We start from the raw sequence: 21,309 nt of genomic DNA, 5'->3' as shown, positions 1-21,309 counted from the left end.
TAATGAGTACATTTTCTATCGAGCATTATTACCTCCTCCTTTGTTTTTCCTCTACCATCCCTTCCCTCTCCACCTCCCTAATTCCTCCTTCCCCCAAGTGTTTAATTGGGGATGAGAGTCTCACAAAGTTTCCTGCTCAGTCTGGCTTTAAAATACCATCCTCATATCTCAGCTTTCTCATTATCTAGGTTTATAGGCATGAACCACTAGTACCCAAACAAGTCCTTTTAGTACACTTGCAAATTCTGATGATTTGGGGTAGAAGAATGCATATTATGGCACAAGATGCCTCCTGAAATGTTTATTCCTTAATCCCAATCCATCAGCCTCCCATCAGGCCACACTGCTTGTCTCAAGACTTATAATACCATTTTGGAGCAATGCCAATGCATCTGACCTTGCCTTTTTCTTGAGTTCCAGTGACATCTTTCTCCTTGCCTTGTGCATATGGTTTATCAATACTCACAACTTGATATGAGCCAAACCAAATCCATCATCTTCACTAGCCCACATCCTCCACCTAACTCATCTGTCTCTCTCTCTCTCTCTGAATCAATTTGTTTTCCGTCATCTCACTTCCAAACATTTGCAGCAAGTGCTGCTTTGATTTTGTTCTCATTCCCCAGATGTAGTCAAACCCCAAGTTTGTGTATATTTTCTTTCAGTAGTAAAGTTTCTTTTTTCTTACCTCCATAACTACCTTATCAACCCATGCTCCTTTCATATTTCAGGTGCAATTACCTTCAACCATACAATCCCATGACTATGATTGTATGCATGTGTCCATGTGTTGTATGTGTGTGTGTGTGTGTGTGCACACGCGCACGTGTGTCTCAGTCCTGGGACTTGAACTCAGGGCCTGGATCCTATCCCTGATAACAGTTTCATGGACTTTTTTTTGCCTTGAATCATGATCCTCAGATCTCAGCCTCCTGAGTTGGTACAATTACAGGTATGCTCAGCACAATGATTATGACTTTTGCTCTTAACGCTCTCATCTGATGTAGGAATAGAGGGCTAGATATGGATGCAAGAACAGAGCAAGAGGACTGTGACTATCAGAGTTTCACTCTCATTTGATACCCTAACCAAGATCCATACTCTTAGTAAAGGCATACATGATTAGCCTGCTTACCCAAGAGAATAATATAATTTAGAAACTGACTCCTGTTCTCTGTTGTCCCCAATGAGGCATTCAGGGATGACATTGCCACTCCCTGGGCAAAGCCAGCACATGCTAAATGATGAAGAGTACAAAATAGCAACAATGAGTGAGTTCATCGCTCCTCTTCCTCATGCGCAGTGGTGAGCTGTTACAGTGAAAAGTCAATGGAAGGGAAGAGAGAATGATAATGGAAGGCTGCCTTTTCCCAATGCTTTGCAAGGACAGAGTCACTATGAGATTCTCTATGAATGGTTTATGTGATCCATTTAATTCCCTTTCTTTAAAGATGATAGTGCTAAAGCCATAAAAATTTAAATTTCTTGCTGGCAGCCAAGATTAGAACTCAAGATTCCTAATTACTTAGGAGATGAGCTTTCTTCTTCTCTCTCTCACACGCACACACACACACACACACACACACACAGACCACACACGTCATTTTCCCTATTTATGATAAGGAAAACTAGGAAAGACAGTTAAGCAAAAGTACATCTTAGCCAGGCACCAGTGGCATGCATCTGTAATCCTAGCTACTCAGGAGGCTGAGATCTAAGGATCTAGACCGGGCAGAAAAGTCCCCATGAGACTCTTATCTCCAACTAACCACTCAAAAACCGGAAGTCGTGCTGTGGCTCAAGTGGTAGAGCACTACCCTTGAGCACAAAGAAGGTGAGGGATAGCACCTGGGCCCTGAGTTCAAGCCCCACAACCAACAAAAAAAAAGTACATCTTAGAGAACTGAACTTTTTCTGCTAAATGATTAACAGATATAGATAATAAGTACTGGACACTTCAGGGAGTATGGAACTCTAATGTAGACAATTCAAATAGAAGAACTGAAAAAGGAAAAACAATGCAGCAAAGAAAGAAAATCACTCAAGACATAACCTTACAATGTAGAAAAATGAACTACAGAAGTCTCATCAGCTTTAATTAAAGGAAATCAATAGTTGAAGGGCTGTCTTGCTCTGTGACACAAGGGCAAACTACTTTAGAAATGCAAGCCTCTTGGAAAAGAAAAGCAGGCTCTCAGAGGGAGTCAGTCACAATTTTAAAAGCCTTCAAAAGATTACCATTTGGTGGAAGGCTTCTGGAAGGGACTCAGGCACCTGTTGGGAAAGCAAACTAGACGAGCTCCTGTCCCTGCTTACATACAGTTCTATGTGTGGTAAATGCATTTTTGCAACCTGGGAGCTCTATGAGTAAAGAGTAGCCACTGTTTCCCCCAGAGAGACTTGAAACAATCCATCAACTAGAGTTCACATTTTGTATTCATTATCAATAAGAACACATATTGGAAAGCATTTAGAGCTGTACAGTTAATGATAGATTTATTGTTGTTATCACAGATGTAGCTAACCATCCAGCCAAGCTTGCTTGATTCCTTTCTGATCCACATAATGATCAACCATGAAGAACTAACCTCCCATTCTCCTGAAGATTCCTCTTCAAGGATGAAAGAGATGTGACCTGTGCACCACTTTCTTCTCTCCCACTGGTTTCAGACATTGTAAACCTGCTAAACAGTCTTTTCTATTGAGCTCACATTCAGCCTCTTTGTCAGTGTCTGTTCAATCAATATCTTGGGGGTGATGTCATTGTAGTTTTTGATTGCTTGAACAGAATATTTGGGAATAGGAAATGTATAAGCACAGAGGTTTCTTGTACCTGTCATTCTGGAGGTAGCAAAGCTAGAAGTGAGTCATATCTGATGAGGGTCTTGCCACATCGAGTAGCAGATAGTGTCTCACAATTAGAGCATATATACAGAAGAGGGTATGTGTGGGAAAGAAAGGGCAGCATGAGGCTCACTTTACCAGAAGCCTAGGCTTTGCCAATACTGGTCCTGCCAGCAGGGCATTGCAAATGGTGAATTGGGATGTTGTTGAAGAAACACATTCATGAGACTACTCATGAAAGTTAAGAAGAAAGAGTTGTGAATTCAGTATGGATCAGTCAAATGGGCTAGACTAAGTCAAACAACAGACAGGAAAAGTCTAGAGAACATTTCCCAGGTACCAGCAGGATGGACATCTGCAACACCCTTTTCTACTTCTAACCACCCAATACAGGTGGCCTTCTTGTCTCCCATAGAGATTCCTCCTTGTCTTTCCCACTCCACTGTCCATGTTGTCCATGGCCAGATATGTCTCAGTGTGCAAATAATAAACCAAGATGCCACACAGTTCTATAATATTGTTACAGATTTCTCACTCCTTTCTTTATCATATGCCTTTTGCAGATTGAGATCATGTGCCCTACCACATTAATCACGCCCCCAGTCCTTTCTTTGCCATGTTTATAGTGAGAAAAATCAATCACTTCTTTTAGGCAATTCCAAGAAATCAATTTTGGAGGATGGTAAGAAGTTTTGAATGATAGAAAGGGTAACAGTGATCAAGATGCATTTCATTCATAAATTGCTATGTTGAATTGAAACCCTTTACTACTTAATGATACTTGAACTTAAAAAAGAACTTTGGTACAACTCCTTGACTCAATTGTTACCAAAAAACAAGTTACTAGGTCTTGGGTGTTTTTTGTAAAAACAATGATTTATAAAGTTTCAGTACTATTCAGCTGCAGACATATAATTCATTTTTTTTTTGGATCCAAGACTAACTACACAAAAGGGATTGCAAAGTACTATGGGAAACAGGTTTATGTCACCCATAAAGATGATGAACCAAGGAGCTTTTAAACTACTAGGTTCCCCTCTCATAGGTACTTTTTTTTCTTTTTTTTGGGGGGGGGGTGGTGGTCCAGTCGTGGAGCCTGAACTCTGGGCCTGGGCGCTGTCCCTCAGCTCTTCAGCTCAAGGCTAGCGCTCTACCACTTGAGCCACAACACCACTTCTGGCTTTTTTCTTTTTGCTTATATGGTGCTGAGGAATCGAACCCAGGACCTTGAGCATGCAAGGCAAGCCCTCTACCACTGAGCCACCTTCCCAGCCCTCATAGGTACTTTTCTAACATAAGAAAAAACCATCATAACGGATCTGAACACCATTTGGTTGAATTTCCCTAGATATCAATTCAGCATCAAATTATTTAATTAGAAAGGCTTTGACAGTGCTGATGAACTAGATTTGCTAGCACTTTCCTACTTGGATGCAATGTACATCTTTCTACAGGATTTTCTATTGCACATATATACATATATATATATATGTATATATATATATAATTTTATTGTTATTCTTAAGTTAGTGTACAGAAGAGTTCCTGTTTCACAACTCAGGCTCTTTTGCACTTTTGTTGCATTGGAGCCTGTAGAAGAAAGTTTATTTGAAAAGAAGATTGGCCATCAAGCAAACAGAGGACTGGCATCCATTAGCTTTTAGTATCAGAAACTCACCTGAAATTGTCTTCCCAGGCCTTTGATGAGGCTTGGTTGAGAGACACTGGAAGGAAGAAAGAATCTTATCTTCAGAAGATGATCTCTACTTGGGGGGCAGGGGGGCCCACAGGGATTTAAGCCACAGCCTTTGAGATCATACTTGAAAGAGATGAAAGTGAAGAGGGCTGACAAGTGACCAAGACACAGATCAAAAGAATGACAAGTGGGGCAGGTTTGTTTCAGACACGTCGTTTACTAGTCAGCTCAAATTCTAGGTAAACCCCTCCCTAATCTCATCTACCTCCAAATTATCATCCAAGTATCCTTGAATCAGACAAAGTTTATTCCTGGAAATCTCTGGGATTGCTGGATGTTTCAGTGGCCAGAATTCTTGGCGGCATCTTAATCTTTAGGTCCTTGACCCCCCATCTTTTCAGATCTTGGAGGCTCCTACCCGTCTACAGCTGCAGGATTTTCTCTTTATCTCTTCTTTGGCATTTCTAACAACTAAAGGTCCTTGATTGCACTCTTTTAGATCTCTTTCTGTCTCAAGGTTGAAAAATTCTAGCATCTTGTCCAGGCTTATCTACCCAACTTGGGTCCTTGGGCGAGTAACAATGTTCTTTCCTGGCAATATTGAACAGACTTTTCTTTCTGTACAATAGCCCTTATTGTCACTGAAAAAAATTACCCCCTCTTAGGAGTCAAGCCTGCCATAAGTTCTTCTTGCCCCTCCCTTTTCTGATACATTTGCCCACCATGAATGGACCTGTTATTTGCACACACCAACATTTTGAGTCATTTCATTACTTTTTACCCTCTGTCTGATTTATCCTTAAGCCAGATATGCAATTGTAGGGTTTTTCCTAAGTCAAAGGATCCTTATTTCTGTCCTTTAAAGGCCTGGTGCAGGATCACTCAACTCTAGCAATAATGAGGCTGCCCCAGCCAGCTGACACTTTTCCCTGATGTCCTGCAGAGCCCCCTGTTGTGCTTAAACACAGTCCCTCCTAATGCAGACAACAGAGGACTGTCTTGCTCAAGGCATAGATGTGAGAATTTAGCAATGGAAAAGGGTATTGTTTTATTCAAAATCGCATGGATGCCTGCATGTAGAGACTCAGAAAGCATTCAATGCCCACCAACCCTGAGCCTTTTGTGCATAGGACACATCAAAAGACCCTGTTTTCTGAGTACTTCCACTGCTGCTATTTGACTGAGGGTTTGGGGAAAGAAAGGCTCATTGGCCAGTGAATGGGAATTATGCAGTTAAGGAAGCCAAAAACAACTTGGATTTTGTATCACATAGTATATTGCATCATTTACATTAGACTACACCAACCTTCTAGAAGAGCTCATTTTGAATTGTTCTGAGTGAGAATCTTTTGTCTCTTTTTTTTGTATTATCAGTTAATTTCAGAACTTGGTTCTAGATAACAAAGATAGTTGGTTATGGTCCTACATCTTGTTAAGAGCTTCCCCCACCCCAACTCATCATGCGTGTCTTAAGGCAAGTTTTCAGTTCCCATCCAACATGTAGCATGGAAAAATAGTCCTCACACTGAGTGGAAATCACAGCCAGGTGCTCACTCCTGTCTCCCTGCCCCCTCCCTTCCCTCCTCTCCCAAACCACCTACTAAGGATCAGAATAAGAATTCAGCTTCTGGGCTGGGAAGGTGGCTTAGTGGTAGATTGCTTGCCTCACATGCATGAGGCCCTAGGTTCGATTCCTCGGCACCACATATGCAGAAAAAGCTGGAAGTGGCCCTGTGGCTCTAGGGGTAGAGTGCTAGCATTGCGCTGAAGAGCTGAGGGACATCATCCAGGCCCAGAGTTCAGCCCCCACGACCAACCAAAAATAAAAAATAAGGAATCAGCTTCTACTTCGAACAGCTGCCTTTTAGACCTCCAGGATCCTGAGTCTGAACTACTAGGCCCTTTGTTATCCACTGGATTAGTGGTTGTCTCTGCCACCTTTGTAATCACCAGGAGTCCCTCAGCATCTCTTGTTCCATTCACATCTATGTAGCCATTGAAGCCAGGATCATTCATGACCTCCTGATCCAAACATAAATACAGCTAGACGCTGACGCTTCTCATCAGATGGTGCTAAAAAGCTCTTTAATATGACTCTCAGAAAATATTCTATACCATTGGGAGATCCTATAATACACCTTGAAAGGCAAGATAGACTTTTTTTTTTCTTTTACCTTCACTTTTGATAAAAAGGTTATGCTGACACAGATCTTCCTAACAGGAAAAAAAATATTTCTGATGAAATCAGGATAAATAATTCCACACACTATCAAGTGGAAAGAGAGAGGCTTGGAATCTGTTTCCATGGAAATCTGAAGATGAAGTAAAGTAATAATTTCATGTCAGAGTAGCTGAATTGAAGATAATGGTAAAATAGTTTGATAAAGGAAATAAAATGAAATAATCAAGGAGACTCCAATCAATTATTCCTTTTTGTTTACCTTGAGGTGATTAATTTGTCTGCATTTATTAACCTGATGAGATTAAGCAGAGTTTCCTTGTGATTTATTTAGTAATTGTTTCCAAGGTTTTCCATAAGCTGTGGAGTTATTGAAGGTGGAGATTTAAATTCAATTACTCATGAAGCAGGTGGTACTTCTCGTGAAAGAATATCTGAATTCATGGCCTTCCCATGTAACATTATGAGTGAAAATTATTAATTCATCTGATAGTATCACCCAAAGACTTTTTGAAGTCATTTGATATCCATACACTTCAGAACTAAACTTTCAATGCAGATAATACAGTGGCTGAAGGAAAGGATTTTATGTTAAATATTACTTTGTACTTTTTTTCTCCACTAAAACCTTCCTTTGGGCTTATTTGGGCTTTGGTGCTATCATTAATGAAATCTCCCAGCTCAAGGGTTTTGTGTGTGTGTGTGTGTGTGTGTGTGTGTGTGTGTGTGTGTGTGTGTGTGTGTGTGTGTGCGTGTGTGTGTGCGCGCGTGCGTGCGTGTGTGTGTGCGCGCACACGTGTGTGCATTCGTGATAGTAGTGGAGCTTGAACACCAAACCGGGGCTCTGTTCCTTAGCTTTTTAGCCCAAGACTGGTGCTCTATTATATGAGCCACAGCTCCAGTTCTAGCTTTTTGGTGGTTGACTGCAGAAAATGTCTCATGTATTTTTCTGCTCAGACTGGCTTTGAACCATGATCCTCAGATCTCAGCCTCCTATGAGTAACTGGAATTACAGGTATGAGCCTGTGGTGCCTAGCTTAGTTTCAAGTTTTGAAGGTCTTTAACAAAAGTTTTCTTTGAGCTTCACTAATGGTTCCTACTGTCTTTATTTTTGAAGAGCACCAGTGGATTAATCCATGCTTTATGTGAGAGAGAGAGACAGAGACAGACAGGGAGTCAGACACAAAGAGAGCCAGACAGAGATAGAGAACGTCTTAAAATCTGTTTTCAAATGAAGTGATTATCTTTTTGTCTCTTTGGTCCTTGTCATCAATTTTTTTTCTGTTCTTTTGTGGGTATAGTAAGGATAGACGGGGCTCTTCGAGCACTAACCCAGCCGCCAACTCTCCAGCAGCCACAAAGACTCGGAACACATCTAAGAGTGGGAAGTAAGTGAAAAGTGCTTCTGTGCATCTGACACAACTGTCCCAAAGCCATATGCTGTCCTCATTGTGTCATTCATTCATATCCATTCAAGAAAGATGTGTTGAATGCCTGCTGCGTTCCTCCCACTGGGTGGGTCACCTGGGAACCGGAAGCGTAGTGCATGTGTCACTCATATTGGCACATATGTCAGTCAGGAAAGCAGGGGAGGCAGCAGTCAGAGATAACTTCGGAAAGCCTTGTTTCAAAAATGTTTTAAAGGAAGCATCACTGACTGTTGCACCACTTTATGATGTACAAAATCCATGAAGATGTGTCTTTGAGCCATAAACGGGATTTGGGGTTGAGTTAGAAGAATCTGGGAAGCCATTCTATAAACTTCCTCATTCGAGTACATTTACATTGTAATCATATCACTGACTTATGTGATCCGTATATACTTGTCCTAGTACCCAGCATGCTCCATGTCTTACATGAAACTGTGTTTTCAGTATTGTTCAAACTTACATTGGTTGAATATTTGTGATATCAAATGTATGTCTTGGGACTTATTCCAGAAAATAACTTTGGCTGATGTCTCCTTTTGGGTTCAGCAGAGCTTGGCAATGTGAAATATTGTGGCAATTTCGTGCAAAAGACACAACTCTAGCTAGCCACTTCCCTTTCCAAGTAGTTGCAGTTCTCTGCTCCTGACTCAGGTTCTCTCTGTAAAATCTCTTCCTTAGGTAGGGAGGGGTTTGTGCTGGGCAGAACTACCTCTCACATCTAGAAGGTGAAAAAGATGGCTTCATCTTGCTAAAGGCTCTAATCAACCAATAACATATGTCACTACAAGAGGGCAGCTTTGTGATGAACAGTGGATTTGTAATGGTCATATATTTTATGTATTCACTATTGGACAGCAACTGCTGCAGTTTGAATGTGATTTTTGCATTCAATTCCCCAGATGAAATATCTATTGGCTCCTTTTTTTCTTCTCATCTCCCTCTGAATACCATTTCAGTGTTGCATATAAAGTTTACCATTATCTTGAAGCAGATGACATGTGGTGGTGAAGACAGAAGAGTAAGTCTCTGAGCAGTTAGAAGTCATTTCACTTATTTATTACTGAGCACCACAATCAAAATACTGTATGAATTGTGAATGAAGGGAATTGATACACACATTCTCAAGCAGCTGATTGTTTCCAAATGAATCCCAATTCTGTGTGAGTGCTTGGTTTCCCTTTGCAGTGATGGAGCTACAGAGTTACTTTTAACTCCATTCTTTTAGAGATGGCTGAATCCTACCTGGGCACCTTGTACACACCTGCCATGCTGACAATGATAGGGTTCAATCTCCACTTATTACACCCTACACAATCATGGATGTTTGTCTTTTCTCTTGTATGTGAACAACCTCTACATACTATAAAAGGTGCTCTTGGTAGAATGTGAGTTAAGATGACATGGAGAACGTATATCTAATTGTATACCTGGATGGTACCCTACAGCAGGCCTAAAGAAATACATTCTTAAAGCGTAGATAAATATGATTTTATGCCATGAGGAGGTGTTCTCTCTTCATGCATTCTGAGATAGATGTCCTATATTTACCATGGACAATGACTTGTAGATTGGCCCAGTTGATTTTTTGTTTATTTGTTTTCTGGTCTTGTAGCTTGAACTCTGGGCCTGGGCCCTGACTGAGCTTTTTTTGCTCAAGGCTAGCACTCTACAACTAGAGTAGCACTTCTGGCTTTTTTCTGAATAGTTTATTGGAGATAAGAGTCTCAGGGACTTTCCTGCCCGGACTGGGTTTGAATTGCGGATCCTTAAATCTCAGCCTCCTGAGTCGCAAGGATTACAGACAGGCATGAGCCACTGGTGCCAGAGTCAGTTATTTTAAACTCTATTATTTTTGTTGCTTCTTTAGTGTAAAAGAAAAAGTTTCCCAATATTCTCTTCATGAATATGCATAGATTCCTGTGTCTTGTGCCTCCCATTTTTCACTGGTTTTCGAGAGGTGGGATATTTGTTGGTTGGTTCTGTCACTACACATTTTCTGTTTCTCAGGATATCTTTGGCATCAGGAGCAGCACTGTTGTTCCCTGGCTCTGCTGAGTCTATCAGGGGCATTTTTCCCACAGTATAGCTAGAACAGTGTCTATCAAGTTTCCCCTCAGAGAAAGTTGTTACAGGGAGTTCCTGCCTCATTGTCCATACAGTTCCCTAGTTTGTGGCTATGTGATGGTGAGCAGCCGTCAGCTGGAGGATGCCATTCCAGCAGGTTTCCTGATGTTATTTGACCTAACAGCCTAAAAGAGGGTTTAAAAAAAAGTGTCTGTACTATTTTGAGGCCAAATATAGTCTGGAGGCTGTACCTTTTCTTCTCTGAAGAGAAATTGGGTCTCCTTTTTAAGGAAAAAAATGCAAGGGCTGGGAAGGTGGCTCTGTGGTAGAGCGCTTGCCTTGCATGCATGAGGCCCTGGGTTCGATTCCTCAGCACCACATAAGCAGAAAAAAAAAGCCAGAAGTGGCACTGTGGCTCAAGTGGTAGAGCGCTAGCCTTGAGCTGAAGAGCTAAGGGACAGCTCCCAGGCCCAGAGTTCAGGTCCTCAACCGGACCCCCTCCCCCCAAAAAAGAAAGAAAAAAATGCAAAAGTCCAGACAAAATGTATAAATCAAGCTTCCTTAACTAAGCATCCTGGCTAAAAAATAATAACATAATAAATAATAACATATACTCTCAGGCATTGGTAGCTCATGCCTGTAATCCTAGCTACTAAGGAGGCTGAGATCTGAGGATCAGATCCAGCCCAGGCAGGAAAGTCTGAGAAACTCTTATCTCCATCTATCCACCCAAAATCCAGAAGTGGAGGTGTGGTACAAGTGGTAGAGCACTAGTCTTGAGCAAAACAAAAATATGTTCAGTGTCTAGTGCCTGAGTTTAAGCCCCAAGACCACCCCTTCAACAACAACAATAATAATAAGTATGTACAAGAATTTGGGTTGGGGTCATGGCTCATTTGCTCTGAATTCAAACCTAAGTACTGCCCAAAAAAAAAGGAAAGAAAAAAGAAAAATATTATATATAAAGGATAATATAACATGTAAAATATTATATATAAATAAATACAAAAGATCTGTACAAATAGAAATATAAATCAAAGAGATATAAACTAGACAAAATATAAACTAAATAGAATAAGCTATAAAATAACAAGCAATAAATGATAGGATTTGCATGAGTGCTGTGACAGCCTGTGTACTGTACACTCAGATGGTTTTTTTCATTAGTTCTCATCCATATAAAACTTGTTATTATTACTATTTTAAATATGGTAAAACTGACACTTGGAATCATGGTGTGCACTTGAAGGCTCCAAAAGAACAAGTTGGTTGGTTTTTTGTTTTGTTTTTATTTTTTATCATGCCTGTCCTGGGGCTTGAACTGAGGTCCTGGGCACTGTCCCTGGGTGTTTTTCTTTTGCTCATATGGTGCTCTACCACTTGACCCACAGCTCCACTTTCAGCTCACATTCTTTCCTGTCCTGGCTAACTTCTAACTGCATTCCTCAGATCTCAGCCTCCTGAGTACCTAGGATTAGATGTTCCAGGCTTCAAAAGAAGGATTTTGATGCAAACTTTGGTTTAGCATATATAGTAGTAATAATAACAAATATACATGAATGACATACAAATATATACATGTATGTATTTACGATTTACTTTGCACCATTGTGCTAGATCATGGAGCCACATTGAGGAATATAAGATACAGTAGATACCCTCTAAGAGCTCACAATCTTAGTTAACACAAGTGAAGATGCTAATATGGTGTTTAAATAAAACAAAGTAATCATAAGATGTTGTTGGAGCCAAAAGAATTACCCCTACCTACTAATGCCAGTGTTGGGGTTCAGAGTAGGTCATGGGGATATTAGTAAAGGCTTCTTAGAAGTCACTTTGAAATGCTTTAATTTGATCCCTTCACCATTTAGGTAGCAAGGCTTAGATGAACAGAGGAAGATATAAGTGGGTCATTCCGGTGGATAGAATCCTCTGTCTATTGGACAGAACAAGGATGTGTTGTGGATTAAGTTGAAAGTATGACTGAATGGGCATCTCTGATTCTCCTGAATTTCCGTCCACTGGAGACTAATGAGATTCAAGGCAGCATTCTGGAGAGCTTGGGAAAGCCACCACTTGGAAGTTGCATCCATTTTGCTTGCTCTGTTTCATTGCCTGGATCTGATGCTACATTGCCAACACCGTGTTTCAGGAAAGAACAGATGGAATGGGATATGTACGAGCAGCAGAGCCAGACTATCCCTGGCAATGACTTTCAGGGAGTTGCAAGCAGTTTCTTGTGCATTGACAATGAGCCAAATTGACAAGATGTAAAAGAAATCAATGCAAAGCCATAGCATCGAAACCAGGAACTATCCACTTTTTGCTGAGGTTGACCCCTGACCAACCAGGCCAGTCCACTGTCCTGAGCCTCACATTGTGAACCTAATAGTCTGACCTCCTTAATGGGCCATGGTCAATCCATTCATTGCCCGTTGCATCATCTGGAAAAAGCACTGAAACCATCAGGAATAAAAATGTGTAACTGCCACCCAAGCCTTTGAAACTCTTCATTTGATTGTTTTTTGGTGGTGATGTTTGGTATTGGTTGGCTTTTTATTTTTTGCTGTCTTTTTTGTTTCATTTTATTTTTGATATGAGGTTCCTTACATTGCCCATACTAGTCTCAAACTTGTGATTCCCCCTCTTCAGCCTCTCAATAGTTGGCATTACAGGAAGTCACCATATCTGTATTTAAAAGTGTTTATTTTGTGACTAGGAATGTGGCTTAGCCGTAGAGTGCTTGCTTAGCATGGATGAAGACCTGGGTTTGACTCCTCAGTACCACATTAACAGAAAAAGCCGGAAGTGGCACTGTGACTCAAGTGGTAAAGCTACCCTTGAGCACAGAGAGGCTCAAGGACAGGCTCTGAGTTCAAGCGCTAGGACCAGAAAAAAAGTGTTTATTTTGGGGCTGGGATATAGCTCAGTGGCAAAGCACTTGCCTAGCAAGTGTAAGGCCCTGGGTTCGATCCCCAGTACTGAAATAAATAAGTAAATAAAAAATAAAAACAGAAGTGTTTCTTTTGTATCTGAATATTTTCCTTTTCATGCAGCCATATAAACATGTGGATTTTTGTTTTTGTTAAGGCACTAAGAACAAATCTGTTCCCCTGAGTCACCCACCTATCTAGTTGCACAGAATATTTTAGAAGCTTGATCTTTGCCTACTTGTCCAATGTTCTTTGTAGCAGAATGCTCATTATGGCTCCTCTTACAGAGTAGCATTCTTTGCCTAATATTTCAAGATTTCTAGCCCAGTGCTCTTCCCCTCCCTATTCTGCGATGCTTATGTGAAAAGGGACACTGAAAAAAAAATCAGAATCATCCCTCTCTAAAAAAAAAAAAAGTAAGATTAGCAGTGGCAAAGAAAGGCAAAAGGCAAGCATTTCTTAATATCATTTTGTTGGTGTTTAGAAAGTTTCCTTTTCTTGATATTATTGCTGAGCTGTCTTGAGCTTTTAAAGTAGTCCTTTATGAAAGACACAGAGAGAATGTATAGATCACTATAAGTATCCATTCGAACTCACACATACTCTCACTAACACATGCTCCTCAACTTACAATGGTTTCCTGTCTTAATAAAACCATCGTAAGCTGAAAGTATGGTAGGCCAAAAGTGCCTTTAATACCTCAATCAAATATCTATATGTGTGTATATAACATTCAGGGGTATCATTTGAAATGAGATTTTAAGCAATTAAAAATGATGAATCACTCATCTCAAACCAAGACATTCTTTATCTAGACTCAGACTAGGGCATGAGAGAAACCAAGGCTAGTTTTCAAACACTAACGAAGGCCATAAACATTAGAGGACAAAGGCCAGGCCCCCAAGCACAGTGCCAGGTAAATGATGCCAGAAATGAGGAACTAAGTGTTTTAAGTGTTGGCTTAAGTGAAGTATGTTAAGAACAGGAATAGCAAAGGGGATTAGGAGGAGACCATGTCAAACTTTACTCATGTCACAAATCTACCTTGGGCCAAACCTCATAAGTAGCAAATGCCATTGGAACACTGACTCCAATGTGTTTCTGATAAAAGTATCTCATAGCAAACAGACATCTTCCTCTATATCTACATGAGAGTAGACACGACTATGTAGCTTCCTAAGGAAATGAAACATTAGTACCTTGTGGTTTTTGATTAACAGCAGTCAAGTTGTTTGAACAACATTCACCGATGTCTTGCCTTCTTGTTTAGGACTCAACAGGGTGCAGTTTTATGTCTGATCCTCACTACAATCATGATTCCAGCATGTTCTAGTATGATTGGCCTTTCCTCTAACTGCAATGTAGTTCTTATGATTCATTAGAAAGTGTCTCCATCCAAAATCCTAATTTCATCTATGTGTATGTGGTTGGCATGCTATATGAACTTAACAATCAAATGGCCAACTATTGGACTTTTCCCCTAATTGCTATAGTTTTATGTGATGTTGCTTATCAACAGTGCCTTTGCTTTACCTATTACACTAGTCTACATCTCCTAGTGTATGGAGAACTAAAACAATAAAATGGATTGCTTATTTCCCCTCTTTTCTTTGCATTGCTTCTTTGCCAAAAAAAGGCAAATGACAAAACCACAAACCATTGTCAGAATAGGGTCCTATAAACAGCTTTTAGATGTGGCTCCAAGGATGAGTTCATTTATGGCTAATTGCTGTTTCCTTCCATATTTCCTGTCCAGGTTAGGCCTTTTGGTCATGACAAAAAAAAAAAAAAAAAAAAACGCGCATGCTAGAATATTTACTCATTAATAAGGCAAGAAAGCTTCCTAAGCCATTTTAAAAAGACTTTCAACAACCAGGGATAAATAACACCCGCTCAACATACTTTGATGTTTAACCTCAGGCTAAGCAGCTGCAACACTGGGCTGTTCAAAGGTCTCTTTAAATAAATTAATCAAGCAGCCTTGTGTGTATTTGAAAGGACATCAGCTTTGGAGTCAGATAGACTTGGATTTGTATCCTGACTCTCCCACTTAGAAACTATAGACCTACCTCATTGGGCTGTTGTGAGGATTAAATGTCCTAATCCAAGTGAGGCTCTCATAGTGCCTGGCACATGGCAAGTGCTCACTAAATGTCAACTACTGATTATGCTTGTTTCAGCTGCCAGTGTATCACAGCTGGGGACAGTATGACCTGGTGACTATGATTCTAGCCAATATGATTCTGATGGGTTCTGTTTGGCTCCACTTACTTGGTTATCAATTCTGCCAGCTCCTGAAATACAAAAGCAGAAATATCTCCACCATTACCACATAAATAATACTCCCAGATCAGATAAGGCAAAGAGTATCAGGGCAAGTTGTTAATGTTTCCTTCTATGAAAATCGCCAGGTGTGCCAGCACCACTTCTTGAGACCATTCTATCTTCTTTGAACCACCTTAGCAACTAGGTGAAGCATTAGTTGTTCATATGTACCTGGAGTCTCCATGATTGAAATATTTATCCATACTTCTGTATCTTGATTACTGTAGCTTCTTAAGCCTTGAAGTCAGGTGATGGGAGTCTGCCAACTTCAGGCTTCTTCTTGCATGGTGTTTTGGATATTCCTACATAGGTGATTCCCATTTTCATATGGATTTTAAAATAAGCCTATGCATTTCAACAGAAAAGTTTATGTGGCCCACTGAGATTTTTGGCATTGGTTGCAATGAATCTACATATCAACTTTAAGGAGAATTGACACTTTAAACGTATTAAGTTCCCATGAGCTCAATATATCTATCCCTTTATTAATGTTTTGTAGTTTTCAGTGCATATCATTATCCTGTGTTTTGTCCATTGAACCCCTAATTTTTTATACATGTTTTCCATGCTAGAGACTGAACCCATGGTTACAAATGCTAAGCATGTACTCTACCACAGAGTAAACTATTACTTTTGTTGCTAGGCAAATGATAATGATTTGCTTTTTTTTTTTGGTGTATGTGTGGTTCTTGAGTTTGATCTTAAGGCTTTGCATTTGCTAGACAGGTTTTCTACCATTTGAAGCATGCCTGTAGCCATTTGGTTATTTTTTAGACAGTATCTCACTTTTGCCTCAGGCCAGTCTGGGGCAAAGTAATCCCCCTATCTTATACTTACTGCCCTAGCTGAGATAACATGCACTTGCCACCATACTCAGTACTTTTTTTCTATTGAGATGGAGTCTCATGCCAGCCACTGCATCTAGCTTTTGGTTAACATGGATTCTCATGAACTATTTGCATCAGCTGGCCTCCAACCACAATTCTCTTTAGCCTTAGCTTCCAAGTAGTTAGAGTTATAGCTATGAGCCCCTGACACCTAGCTTTGTTTTGCTCATTTCAATTTCTGATCGCTCATTTCTAACATATAGAAGTACAACCATTTTTTGTTATGAATTTTGTGTCCTGAAAACGTGGTATGTTTACCCATTAATTCCAGGATCTTTCTTCTGTAGATAATTGAATATTTTATAAATGATTATGTCACTTGTGAATAAACACAGTTTTATTCTTTTCCAATTTTTTTCTTTTTTCTTTTTGTCCTATTATACTGGGTAGGACCACTAGTACACTGTTAAGTAGCTATGTTGTTTTACCAGTGTGTACTGCTTAACTTGGTAAAGGGACACATATAACAGTGGAGAGATAGTTGAACAATGGCAGTATTCTGTAAAAAGGCTACTTGTGAAGTTGATCACTGCCTTCATCAGAAAGCCAAAGATAGATTCTCAAAACATTTCATAGAGATTTCATTAGAAGATAGTAAATCCTATTCACAAAGAGTTAGAGGTAAAGAAATGGTAGAAGAAAGAGGAAGAAGAGGATAATTCTAAAATTTAAAGAATTACACAATGTTTCCATTATTGCATTCTCATTCTTCCCTCCATAAAGTATCATGGTTCAGATTGCAAATTCCAAAATTCCTAGTAATATCCTCCTGGGCAGGGTACTCAATGTCTCTGCAATACTTTTATCATTTGTAAAAAGAAGTTACTAACAGATTTTCAGGAAGATTCAATTCTTTATTTAAAAATGTGATTGAGCTGGGTTCTAGTGGCTCATACCTATAAACCTACTTACTTTGAGGAACATGTTTCAAAGCCAGTCGGGGCAGAAATGTCTATGAGATTCTTACGTCCAATTAACCAGAAGAAAAACAAAAGCTAGAAGTGGAGCTGTAGCTCAACTGGTAGAGCACTATCATTAAGCCAAAGAAGCTCAGGCCCTGAGTTCAAACTCCAAGACTAGCACATCAAAAAAAAATGTGATTGAGTGCATGCTAGGTACCAGCCATCATTCTTGACAATATTCCCTGTGTTTATGCCCATTTTAGCAGAGGGAAGTGGTAGTTAAATAGATAGAGCCAGATGTGGTGGTCTTTGAGAGGCTCAAACAGAATCTCAAGTTCAAGGCCAGCTTGTGTTATATAGCCAGACCATGTCTCAAAAGATTTTAAAAAATTCAGTAAACCATTTAGTATTTTTAAAGGAATAAATCATCACAGGGGAAATGTAGGTGTAAGGATTAACAAGTGGGGAGGGGACAGGAAAGTTGTACATTTAAATAAAGTGATTGGAAACAAAACCCCTTTGTACAATTTATACTATTAAAAGGAAAGTAAGAAAGTAGCTGGGGGAAACCTCACTAGAAGATGGCATTGGTAGAAATGTTTGATGTACGTAAATGAGTTCTTGCATGTAAAAGAATTACAACAGTCCCTCATATAGAGTAAAAATATAATCATGCTTTCATTAAATGTAATCTATTGAGCATTTGCTCTGTGTCAGGGACAATTATAACATGGTAGTTCTTAGCTTGTTTTACAGAGTAGAATCTGGTATCAGCCACTCTTGTCTAAAGTCACATAGTTGCAGAGCTATGGAGCTAACATGTGGACTATATGCATGCTTGTTCCAAAAGAGTAGGTTCACTCACACTTGGCAGAGACAAGCTTTGTGCTCAGAGATTACTGGTGGATGATGGAGGCCTTGGTTAAAGAAATGGTTTTGTGTTAAAGGAACTGGAGTGAGTGGTTGAATCCCATTTTCTTAGAATTTCTCTTTGAGAGTAAGGCTGATCATGTAGAGGACTACAGTACCATCTGACTCTGACACTTTCATTACTATATGTACTGTAAACTGAACATAACAAGATGAGAATAGAAATAGGTGACATGTTTGGTCAGTGGCTGTCACTTTAAAAAAAGATGTCAGGTTTTCAGGGTGGTCATTTGTGTAAGTTTAAACAAAAGATAAATGAAGTAGGACACAGTTCACTGATGAGTATACTATAAATTTTGCCTTGAAAATGCTGCCAATGATATAAAATTCAAGCCACCATCTGTCAGTGCTGCTTGAAGTAACGTTTGTAGTGGATAATGAACACGTCATTTGTGCCTTGGAAGCACAAATCATCAGTGCAGGGATGCCTTAGCATCCCTGGAAAAGATGTAGATAGTGAAGAAGGTGTCAGAAGCATCACACCTTTGTTCTAAGGATATGTTTATATTTATATTGTATCTTCAAAGCTGCTGTTTTGGGGGCTGGTAAGGTGGCTCAGTGGTAGAGTGCTTGCCTTGCCTGCATGAGGCCTTTGGTTCTATTCCTTAGCACCACATAAGAAGAAAAGGCTGGAAGTGGTACTGTGGCTCAAGTGGTAGACTACTAGCCTTGAGCTGAAGAGCTGAGGGACAGTGCCCAGGCCCAGAGTTCAGGCCCCATGACCAACACCCCCCCCCAAAAAAAAAGAACTGCCATTTTGGATTACTTGAGTAGAGTCAAGTTGAGAAAGACAAGGGGATAATTGGAAAAACTACTTGCTTAAATTGATTCCGTTCTTTAATGAAAATGATCAATGGTTGCAGCCCTACCCAACTGGTAGTCCTAATAATTGTTTGACTATCACTTTCTGAAAAGCCTCATAGTGATTTGGAGAGTCTGAGGGAATGCAATCTATGTCTGTCTGAGTTTGGAATTCCTAAGATTAAGAAATATATTGTGTCATGTAATTTGCAAAAGAGCCTTTTCATCTATTATCCTATTTAATTTTACCACCAATCCTATAAGTCAGAAAGTGTATCTCCATCTTCCAGGTCAGAAATGGCATAGTTTACCCAAAACCACACAGGTAGTTAGGCAACAGAGCTGTGATCGAAAACAGTGCCCATGCTAGTCCATCTTCTTATGTGCAGGTAGAAAAGAGAATTCACTTCCAAAATGTGGGAAAGACTGCCACAAACAACAAGATCAAGGATGTTTTAAATAATAAGTAACATGAATGCAATGCTTCTTCTGCTCCAGCCTTGTTCAAAGTGCTTTAAATCCATGCATTATCTCATCTAATCCCGGAACACATTCCTTCCTGTTGATTCAAGAATTACTCAGTTGCTTTGATGCCATTGGCCTATAGAAAATCCTGAAAAGTCCCTTTGAGGTACACATTTAGGTGCTTCCACCAGACATGGGTCTTAGCACAGATGGCTTGTAGAGCTTAGCCAAGGGAGTGACGCTTCCAGTCATGGAGTCTAAACAATTTGGCTTTCTAACATCAAAGTTCATAACTGATAGAATTACGAATGCTGGGCTTGCTTCCAAGTGGCTCATCAAGAATGTTCTTCTTTCTCATCATGGCTGGGGAGGAGATTCATGCCTCATAGACTTTAATGAGATGCTGTCTACTCATCATTTGCATTTAGCTTCATTTCCGCCTTGGTACCTATGGACCCCTTAAGGGTGACAAAACTATGCTGTGCTTTCACACTAAGCATTGGGGCTGCTGCTTCCATTAGGATCATTGTCAGAAAATAGTTTGCTGCCACTGCCCATTAGACAACTCCCCACCCCCACCCCGTGAAACATATGCAATCCATCTTGTCCCCCTCTTGCTTTCATTAGAAGGAGAATGTCTCTAAGGACCTTGCCCCAAACAACCCAAATAATGATTAGTATACTGTCTTGTGGCTTTCAGGAACTTTGGGGGAGATGGTGCATCTCCACAGAAATCCAGTTGACAGGCTCAGACCTTTTCCCTCCCAGAGAAGGCTTTCTTGCCATCGTTTGGGTCATCTTTGCAATGGCTCCTCTTCCATTGCACCACTTGTCATCTTCTTTCCCAACCTCATGCCTAGTGCTTTTCCAATACTTTTTTCTCAACTGCTCTCCTTTAGCACCCATAACTTAAGGGCTAATTAGACACAATCTAGCTTTCTTTGTCTTGGAACATGCACTATGGGTTTTGTGATTAATTGGGTCTCTACCTTCCACCCTTGATGGCAAGGGAAAACAACAACAATAACAACAACACATGCCTTTATATCGTGGAGGGGTGGTCCCTTTTTTCTGTGTTGCCCTTTGGATAAAAAATGCCCCCTGCTGAGTAAGTTATGTACTGCAGTCCCCATCTGGTGGCTTGTCCTTCTGCCAATGTGATTGTGCCTGTCACATTGGAGCCAGCCAATTGTGGACCAAAACCTCAAATCATGAGCCAAAAGAAATCCTTCTTCCCTTTAAGTCGTTTGTCTCAGGTTGTTTGTCACAGCAATGGAAACATTGACTAGCTTCTAAAATTGGAGACACTGTTACTTTCCATTACAGCACCCACAATATGCAAAGCATTTAGTGTTGAAAGGGCCCCCTAGTGGACAATTTGTACCTATGCATTGTATCACCATTCTCCATTTGCTTTTTGATGGATGGAACACAGGCTAAATGAGGTGTAAAGAAGCAACCTGTGCTCATATAGCCAGAGCAATGCACTTACTGCATCTTTTTATTTTTGTAGACCAGTGGTTTTCTGTCTCTCTCCCAAGCCTTTTGTAGGTGTGAGTGATAGATAGGTTGAAGTGAGAAATAGATGGAACTCTAAGTCCCCTCTCCCACTTTTCCTGGAGTGACTCTATTTTCATCTATTTCATATATGGAAATTTACTAGGTTTCCCTTTTAAAGCTCTGCTGCTAAGAATGAGCTGTAAGTACCACTGTAGACTTAGCTTGGGAATACTCAGGGAGCCGAATATGGAAAACAGCCTAGCTCCACCATGCCCCAGCTCCCCAGAGACAGGTAAAGTAGTCTCTATCCTCACTTTTGCAAGCTCAAAAAAGAAAAGGAAAAAAAAAAGAAT

The 21,309-nt window shown here is 40.2% G+C and overlaps 1 protein-coding gene across 1 annotated transcript in view; it reads left to right on the top strand.

Moving 5' to 3' along the window:
• Positions 1 to 21,309, top strand: part of LOC122095389 (heparan-sulfate 6-O-sulfotransferase 2-like) — a 49,725-nt gene that overhangs the window by 933 nt on the left and 27,483 nt on the right. The window contains exon 2 of the mRNA XM_042665796.1: positions 8,021 to 8,107. Within this exon, the coding sequence (XP_042521730.1) occupies positions 8,021 to 8,107 (87 nt within the window). The remainder of the gene's footprint in view (positions 1 to 8,020; positions 8,108 to 21,309) is intronic.

The sequence above is a fragment of the Dipodomys spectabilis genome, unplaced genomic scaffold, assembly GCF_019054845.1.
Source record: "Dipodomys spectabilis isolate Male_0828 unplaced genomic scaffold, ASM1905484v1 ptg000347l, whole genome shotgun sequence".
Taxonomy (NCBI): domain Eukaryota; kingdom Metazoa; phylum Chordata; class Mammalia; order Rodentia; family Heteromyidae; genus Dipodomys; species Dipodomys spectabilis.
Note: the sequence above shows the minus strand (reverse complement) of the source record. Positions and strands in the feature narration are given on the sequence as shown.